A 10,056-nucleotide genomic window follows, 5' to 3' on the forward strand; every position below is an offset into this window, starting at 1 on the left:
TTTAAAGAGAAAGCAGAATTATGAAATTGAGATAGAGGATGACCATGGTCAAGTATCTAGAGAGTTGTTGAAGTTGCACTCATCCGGGCAAATGAGGAGTATTCCATCACACCCCTGACCAATGTTACCTCTAATTATTTTTCTGCTGCAAGGACTGATGAGGAATACAGCTTCTATAAGCAGAAGCTTATGCGTTAACCTGCTTATTGGCTTGCGTGAAATCTTCTAGTATTTGTGGTGCACTTTAGAGGGAACATTGCTCCTGACTTGTGCCTTTTAGATGGTGGATAGGTTTTGGGAAGTCAGGAGATGAGTTGTTCACTGCAGGATTATGAGATTGGACAAAGATCAATCTGACTCTCCCCTCTCTATAGCAGTAGTGTTGAATCACTGTTAAGGTTTCTTAACAATCTCTGACTAGTATAAGACTTCCTTTTTGAAGGAATTCATTGTCTGAATATTTTTGCACAACCTGAAAATTTTGCCAAGACTGGCAAGCTGTGTATCCAATTTATTTTAGGTTTTTGAAACTTTAAATCTTGAAACTAGTTATGCTCTGAATCTTTTTAATATGTGGCTAATGACTGGGGTTACTATGAAAGATTTTCAACCAGTATATTAATTTAGACACTTTGAAACCAGTCTGCTTTCATTCAGATCAATCAGTGTGCTATTGATATGTTGGTTTAAGCTTTTGTTTTTTTCAAATTCTTTATTGGGATGTAATATTGCTGGCAATGCCAACATTTGTTGCCCATCTCTAATCTCCCTTCAGAAGGGAGATGCCATCTTGAACCACTGCAACCAATCTGGTTTGGATACACCCATGGAGCTGTCAGTAAGTAATTCCAGGAATCTCAATTCAGTGAAAGTGAAGGAGATGCTGTATAGTTCCAGGTCAGGATGGTTTGTGGTTTGAAGGGGAACTTGCAAGTAATAGTGTTCCCAGCATCTGTTGCCCTTGTTCCTCTCGGTGTCGACGTTATGGGTTTGGTAGGTGCTCACTGCTGTGCTTCTTATATATTTGTCTTTGATAGTGTTGTGCTTCTTGAGCATTTTTGGAGCTGCACTCATTCAGGCAATTGTGTGCTATTCCATCAAACTACCACCTTTTTCCTTGGAGATCTGTATGCCTTGAATTCCAGCTTGTTGTGCATCCCCAATTAACTTTGTCCCATCAACTGTCTAGAATCCAATGCTTAAACCTCTCTGCATCTCCTACTTTAAGATGCTTCTTAAAAGTTGACTCTTTGACCAAGCTTTTGTTGTTTTTCCTTTATTCATTCACGGGATCAGGGCTTTGCTGGCTAGGCAGCATTTATTGTCCATCCCTGCTTGCCAAGAGAGCAGTTAAGAGTCAACCACATTGCTGTAGGTCTAGAGTCACGTGTAGGCCAGACCAGGTAAGGATGGCAGTTTCCTTCCTTAAAGGACATTAGTGAATCAGATGGGTTTTCCCTGACAATTGGCAATGGATTTATGGTCATCTTTAGACTCTTAATTCCAGATATTTATTGAGTTCAAATTCCACTGTCTGCTGTGGCAGGATTTGAACCCGGTTTCCCAGAACATTATCTGTGTCTCTGGATTAACAGTTCAGCAATAATACCACTAGGCCATCACCTCCCCCTTTTGTTCATCAGTGCTAATATCTTATGTGGCTCAATGTCAATGTTTTCCATATAATACTTCAGTGAAGTGTCATGGGGGTAATTTTCCATGTTAAAGTTGCTATAAAAATTCAAGTTGTATTGTTTTCCTTAGAAGTAATACACATGTACTATATTTTTGTTTTATTTTTCTCTTAGTGAGAGTCAATTTGCCAATTTCTATTCTCAGCAATGCACCCAATACAACATGTGAGACAGTGACCAAAACTCAACCTTTAATACGATGTCAGTCTGGCAATTCGCCTCTGTGAAATTGACAGCATCCTTGAAATCTCTTTCACTATTTTCATTCCTTCCCTAAGTCTAGCTTTCCACTTGCTCACACCATGAACTCAAATTTGTGCTTACATTTGTTGACGTTAAACATGTCGTCTAATATAATGTGCTACTTTGTTTTTGGTTGAAAAAAATTTGAAAAAATATTTATTTGTAGGGGTTGAATTTTAGTTCTGATTAGAGGAAGTTTAATAATGTGAAATTGAATACAGATTGTGGGATTGCTTTTAGAGCTTAGAGTTCTGATTTCTTTATGTAATTTGAATAAAGTCAACACTGTGGTGGTTTTAGTACCATTTAACTTTTGACTGTGGGAAATTATCACATCTTCCTGAGATCTACCTCTCTATCATTAACTCAATTTCACACACTCTTACCTTATATTTGACAAATTTGATTGTCAAGTCAATTTTTATTGGACTGAACTATTGCTTTATTCATTCTGAGAAAACACCCAACCAGTTCTCAAAGAGGAAACAAGATTGGAAAGTTCCTGCTGTGAACAGTTGTGAGGGAAGCTTTATATACTGCTATTTGTCATTTTTTTGAATGAGTAGGCTTTCATCACTTAGCAGAATCAATACAGTATTCCATGGGACTCCATTAAGTACCTTCCACAAAGCACACGACATTTTATTTCCCAGTAATCTTCCACCTACCCCCACCCACCCCAAATCCACTCCATGATATTATACTCATGTTGTGCTACACAGCTTTACATCTGACATTCCAGCTGATTTGGTTATATTTACTTTTCAAACAGATTCAAGCACTTTCCATGGACTCTCTTTAAAAAAAAAAGAAAGCTGAGAATTTTTTGTCAAGACTTTTCAATATGTTTTATGAAAAAGAACTCAGTATAAGGCAGTAATTCAATCTCAGAGTCTCTGCTGGGAATCAGGAACCCTCAAGCTTCACCCTTGTGGTTTATGATGTGATTAGAATGGCTTGATTGAATTACTGCCTTGTAACTGTGTTACGTGCAGTGAAATAAAACCTGATATCACTGCAGTACAAATCATATAGCATAATGGAACTGTGGTTCAATTGTCACTGCTTTTCGTTTGAATGTTCCACAACTGCCTTCACCAGTGCCATGTTTTCCTCACAAAATTTCATAATGTCAAAAATAAGTGCCATGTACCATTTATAAAAGTTAATCTGGCACACAAGCAGATCTAATATGTAGTCATGAGCAGAAATAATATATAAGGCTGCATACTAGCTGTTTCCTTATCCAATATATAGTCATAATAATTAGTCACACTCAGCAAATGAACACTGTTTATTCTATCTAATTTTTAAATATTTTCTTCATTACTCATTTTGAATATTTTTGCCCTTGGCCTATTCAATTACTCCTTAACCTCTTCCTCCCTTTGGTGGCACAATAAGTAACCCAAACTATAACTGGAATAGTTTTCAGGTACATGACATGAGTGTTCTGCATTTTCGTTTTGATACATGCTTTAGTCAATGTTATAAGAATGGCAGAAGGTTAGCACAAAGATGTCTAATGTGCTCTACCGTAAGTGTTCAACCTTCTTTCTTGTCCATCAATAATTCTTTGAATAAAAAATGTAGATGAAAATCTTGCCTCAATGCTTCATTCATTCCTGTCTGGAATAAATAAAATATCATACAGTTCCCACATGTAAGACACTTTATATATGCACATTGGCTCATTCTCAAGTATACATTCTGTTTTTGTTTTCCATATAAAGATAGAGACTCATTGCTCTAAAATTTGTTTAAATATACATTTTTAGTGTATTAAAGTTACTGAATAGGGAAAACAATGAACACAACCCCTTAAGTTTACACAAGTAATCCCTATTTTGCTTCTTATTGGACAAATTAAATGTGGATTGAATCATCAAACTGCAGCAGTATAACCAAAGATGGTCATTCTGTGTTTAAAAATATGGTATAATATATATTATACTAATAGTTGCTGTAACATTCTCAGCTATTCTATACCAAAGCAATAACAAATAAACATTTGAAAGGAAATATATTGTGCCAGCTGGCTATCCCAAATATAGAATTATATATTATTTATTTGCCTCGCTGTCTCATTTTATTTCTCTTACTTTGTTGCCTTGAGACAATAGGTACAATGTTTGACAGGGATGACAATTAAAGTTTTGATTGACAGTACTAATTGTAATATGCTTAAAATCCTGTCATCATTTAATTTTCCATTACAGAATTAAGTTACTGTGGGAAGGATTTGCAGCCACTGATGAGAGATGATCAGGAAGGCAAAAAAAAAGGGTTTTGCTGACGGGCCAGTTTGCTAGCACCATCATTTACTCAAGCCATTCTTCATTGGATAGGATCAGCAGTTAAAAGGCTGCATATGGCCCAAATCCGTGTTTTAATTTGTAAGTTTGCGAAGTTGGAGAGAAATATTCTCAAAATGAAGACTCTCCCTCTTTCTCTTTTACCTGCAACTGCAAGTTTATTTTCATTCTAAACTGGAGGACCTCCTATTAGCTCAATCAGCTTTGCGAGCCCTCCTGCTGTCCTTAATTGGTGCAAGTCACTTTTTCCCACATGATGTGTGGTCATGACCCCCATTTGACCCCATTGTCAGGGTCACATCCAAAAAGGTAAATTCCTGTCCAATGAGACAGCTGATTATTTGGGAAGGGTTAGTACTGATAATGTTTATATATGTTGCAGTCCTAGGGATGATATTGCACAGTACTAATTAATTTCTAGCTTGATGTACTAATAATACTGTTTTAGTATTATTGCTGCAGACATGAATTAAGTTAGTAATCTAATTATTAATTTAATTTAAGTTTTTTAAAATATTTTTCCAGTTTTTACAATATGAAGCGTAATGCTTCACATTTCAAGCTCAGGTTATATATAGTATTCCTTTATGTCCAGTATGGAGCACAAATAAGAAAGGAATTACATGAAAAGAAAACATGAAAATGTTATTCAGTTATGAGCACACATTTGGATTGCAATTGACACTGCTTACCTCAGGGTATTATAAATTTCATTGTTGTTGTAAACTATGATAATGAGCTTAAACTTTTGTTTTGATTTCCTCTAGGTAATTGATATAGGATCAGGAAAGGGATATTTGAGTTCTTACTTGTCCATGCAGTATGGCTTGAATGTGTATGGCATTGATTCTTCCAGTACCAACACCAGTGGGGCGAATGAAAGGAACAGAAAATTAAAAAGATATTGGAAGGTTTATCAACGTCAAACAAAGCATCAGAACCAAGACAACTCTGCACCAGAAAATCTGAAAGAAGAGCCAACGAATAATATGGAGCATTTTGAGGAAGCCAAGGAACAAATTAGCCATAGTGGGGAGCAAGGAAATAGTCCACAAAGTCAGTCAAGCCACGTACAGACTCCTGTTACTGATACTTCCTTAGATTCAGAGACCAGTGAGAAAAGTAACAGTGTTGTATCTGCGCAGTTTGTGGGATCAACAGACAATGAATTTGATGGCACTGACAATCTGTTACTGGAATTTCTGTCAACCGATGCTGTGGAAATGAGTTCACTGTCAAGGAAAAAGAAAGATCTCGATGATATAGAGAAAGAGAGAAGGAAAACGGCAAGTTTGGAAGCTAAAGCGAAGCAAATCAAAGAGGCAAATCTCTACTCTCCATTAACACTGCATGTTACTTCTACAACCGAACTCCAAGACATCATTTCTGACATAAAGGTTAGCCTTCCTTAGTCAAAGTGCAATGTATAAATATAGAATGGATGGCTGTTTTATTCAGCTGGCACATGCACAATTAACTGAATGATCTCTTCCTGTGTCAAACATTTTCTATGGTTCTAAAGTCTTAACCTGTGTATTAAGACTGTGTGAGTGACAAATTGGATTAACATACTCTCTGTTCACCTTTGGAACCCAGTTTAAATTCAGCCTATGATCACAACTTAAAGGCAACCTTTTCAACTATCTGCCAGCCAAAAGCAACAATCTAAGCATTCTAACCCCATCTTCTAGCACTTGTCCCTTAGCCTTGTATGTCTTGGCATTGCAAGTGTTTCTTATATGTTATGAGGTTTTCTGCCTCTATAAGTCTATAGGCAATGAGTTTCAGATTCCCACCACCCTGTGGGTGAAAAACGTTTCCTCACATCCTTCCTAATCCTCCTGTTCCTTAAATCTATGTCCACTGGTCATTGATCCCTCCACCAGGGGATTTTTTTTTTCCCCTGGCTATGTCCGTTATAATTTTATACATCTCAATCATGCCTCCCTTAGTCTCCTCTACTTGAAGGAAAACAACTCTAGTCTATCCAACTATCTAATCTCTCTTCATAACTAAAACTCTCCAGCCCAGATAACATCCTGGTAAATCTCCTCTTGTACCCTCTCCTGTGCAATCACATCCCTCCTATAATATGGATTCCAGAACTGCACACAATATTCTTGTTGTGGCCTAACCAAAATCTTATACAGTTCCAACATAACCTCCCTGCTCTTAAACTCTCTGCCTTGGCTAATAAAGTCAAGTATCCCATATGCCTTCTTAACCACTTTATTTATCTGTTCTGCTACCTTAAGTGACCGGTTGGACCCTATGATCCTCTGTGTTTCCCAGGCTCCTACAGTTCATTGTGTATTGCCTTTTCCTGTTTGTCCTGCCTAAGTGATTCATCACACATTTATCCAGAATGAATTCCATTTGCCACTGATAAGCCCATCTGACTAGTTCGTCTATATCCTCCTGTAATCTAAGACTATCCTCCTCACTATATCATCTTACCAATTTTTGTATCATGTGCAAACTTACTGATTAGCCCTCCTACATTCAAGATCACATTGTTTATATATACCACAAACAGCAAGGGCTCCAAAACTGATCTCTATGGATCACCACTGGACACAGGCTTCCAGTCAGAAAAACACCCCTCGACCATCAATCTCTGCTTCCTGCCATTCAGTCCATTTTGTATCCAATTAGCCAAATTACCTTGGTTCTTATGGACTTTTACTTTGGATGTCAGTCTCCCATGTGGGTTCTTATCAAAAGCCTTGCTGAAGTCCAAGTAGACCACATTGGTGCACTGACCTCATTTACGCACCTGGTTACCTCTGAAAAATTCAGTCAGTTGATCAGACATGACCTCCCCATGCAGACTGTTCTTGATCAATCCCTGCCCCTCCATATGCAGATTAATTCTGTCCCTCGGAATAATTATTGCTGCCATTAGTTACCCCACCACTGAGGTTAGACTAACTACCCTGTAGTTTCTGGATATATTCCTTGCTCCCTTTTTGAATAACGGTACCACATTGTTTGTCCTCCAGTCCTCTGGCACCTCTCCTGGGCCAGAGTGGAATTGAAAATTATTGCCAGGACCTATACTATTTTCTCCCTTGCCTCACTTAACAGCCTGAGATACATTTCATCTGGCCTTGGATATTTATTTACTTTTAAGCCTACCAAACCATTCAGAACAACCTCTGTCTATGTTAATTTCTTTAAGTATATCACAGTCGTTCTCCCTGATTCTATACCCAAGTCATCTCTCTCACTAGTAAATACCAACACAAAGTATTAATTTAGAACCCCACCGACATCCTCTGGCTCCATGAACAAATTTCCACCGTCATCCTTAATGGGCCTTGCTTTTTCCATTTGTATCCTTAATGTACTTCTAAATTAACTTGGGATTTTCATTTAGTTTACTTGCTGTTATTCTGTTATGCTCCCTTTTTGTTCTCAATTTCCTTTTTAAGTTTCCCATTATACGTTCTATTCTCCTCTCATGCTTCTACTGTTTTGAACCCTCAGTATCTGCCATAAGCCTCCCTTTTTCTCTTTGTCCAATCCTGTATATCCCTTGATATCCCTGTTCACAGGATTTGTCAGTCCCATCTTTTGTCTTTATTGGAACATATTGGCCCTATACTCTGTCTATTTCCTTCTTGAATGCATCCCACTAATCTGACACAGATTTATCTCAAAGTATCTGCTCCCAAATCATACCTGATCTAATTAAAATTAACCTTTCCCCCAGTTTAAAATTTTGATCTCAGGCCTATCCTTGTCTTTTTCTATAAGGTCGAATCTAACAGAGTTATGATCACTGTCTGCCAATGTATTCTCCATTTGATACTTCAACCACTTGCCGAGCTTCATTGTGTAAAATTAAGTCCAGGACTGCCCCCTGTCTTGTAGAGCCATCTACAGACTGGGTTAAAAAGCTTTCCTGGATGCATATTAAGAATTTTGTTCCCTGTAAACCTTTCACATTACCTCAGTTAATGTTGGCGAAGTTGAAATCCCCTACTATCAGTACCCTATTCCTATGACACTTCTCTGAAATCTGTCTACATAATCTGCTTTTTTATTGCTCTCAAACTGTTAGAGGCCCTATTGTACACTCCCAGCAATGTGATTGCTCTTCTTTGGTTTCTAAGTTCTACACATATGGCTTTGTTTGAGAAACGTTCTAAAATATCATCCCTCCTTACTGCTGTAATTGATGCACTGATCAATACTGCGACACCCCCTCCTCTTCTACCTCCTTCCCTTTCTCACCCGAAGACCCTATATCCTAAAATATTGAGCTGCCAGTTCTGCCTCTCTCTTAGCCATGTCTCAATTAGATCATGCTGCCATGTTTTAATTTGTGACCTCAACTAATCTGCAATGATATGGTTAGTAAGTTTGCAGATGATACCAAAATTGAGGATGTAGGGGACAGTAAAGAAAGTTATCTCAGAGTACAGCGGGATCTTGATTAGATGAGCCAATGGGCTGAGGAGTGGAAGATGGAGTTTAATTTAGATAAATGTGAGGTGCTGCATTTTGGAAAGGCAAATCAGGGCAGGACTTATACTCCTAATGCTAAGGTCCTGGGGAGTGTTGCTGAACAAAGAGACCTTGGAGTGCAGGTTCATAGTTCCTTGAAAGTGGAGTCGCATTTAGATAGGATAGTGAAGAAGCCATTTGGTATGCTTGCCTCCATTAGTCAGTGCATTGAGTATAGGAGTTGGGAGGTCATGTTGTGGCTGTACAGGACATTGATTAGGCCACTATTGGAACACTGCATGCAATTCTGGTCTGCCTGCTATAGGAAGGATATTGTGAAACTTGAAAGGATTCAGAAAAGGTTCACAAGGATGTTGCCAGGGTTGGAGGGTTTGAGCTAAAGGGAGTGGCTGAATGGATTGGCGCTATTTTTCCTGGAGCATCAAAGGCTGAGGGGTGACCTTATAGAGGTTTATAAAATCATGAGGGGCATGGATAGGGTAAATAGACAAGATCTTTTCCCAGGAGTGGAGGAGTCCAAAACTAGAGGGCACAGGTTTATGGTGAGAGTGGAAAGATTTAAAAGGGACCTAAGGGGTAACTTTTTCAGGCAAAGGATGGTGTGCGTATGGAATGAGCTGCCAGAGGAATTGGTGGAGACTGGTACAATTATGACATTTAGAAGGCATTTGGATGGGTATATGAATTGGAATGGTTTAGAGGGATTTGGGCCAAATGCTGGCAAATGGTACTAGATTTATTTAGGACATCTGATCGGCATGGACTGGTTGAACTGGGGGGTCTGTTTCCATGCTGTACATCTCTATGACTCTATGACGTTGTTTGTCAAACTATTTGCATTAAAATGAATAACATCCAACCTTGCCAATCTTTCTTATGCTTTAACTGATCAATAATTTCTATGCCTTCTTGATCCCTTGCGCCCTGTTCTAATTTTGGTTGTTCATCTGCTCTGCTGATACTTCTGTCTGGAATCCATTCCCCTTCCAATTTAGTTTAAACAGTCCCCAACATTACTTGCAAACCTTCCTGCAAGGATCCTGGTCCCATTTAGATTTAGATGCAATCCATTTGCCTTGTACAGGTCTTGTTGCCCCCCCAAAGTATTCCCAATATCCCAGAAATCTAAAGCCCTCCTCCTGCCTCCAGCCCTGCATTCGTCTGGACTAATCTCCTATTTTTACACTCACTAGCACTTGGCACCAGAAGTAATCCAGAGATTGGCTCCTGTTCTTTAACCTACTTCATAGCTCCTAAAATTTTGCTTGCAGGGCCTCATCCCTTTTTCTACCTATCCATTGGTACCAATTTGTACCATGATCTCTGCCTGT

The 10,056-nt window shown here is 38.5% G+C and overlaps 1 protein-coding gene across 2 annotated transcripts in view; it reads left to right on the top strand.

The window, feature by feature from the left end:
• mettl25 (methyltransferase like 25) overlaps positions 1-10,056 on the top strand; it is an 80,191-nt gene that overhangs the window by 25,109 nt on the left and 45,026 nt on the right. For both annotated transcript variants that reach the window (XM_020526958.2, XM_048607633.1), the window contains exon 4: positions 5,020-5,649. In XM_020526958.2, the coding sequence (XP_020382547.2) occupies positions 5,020-5,649 (630 nt within the window). The remainder of the gene's footprint in view (positions 1-5,019; positions 5,650-10,056) is intronic.

This window comes from Rhincodon typus, chromosome 18 (genome assembly GCF_021869965.1).
Source record: "Rhincodon typus isolate 14 chromosome 18, sRhiTyp1.1, whole genome shotgun sequence".
NCBI lineage: Eukaryota > Metazoa > Chordata > Chondrichthyes > Orectolobiformes > Rhincodontidae > Rhincodon > Rhincodon typus.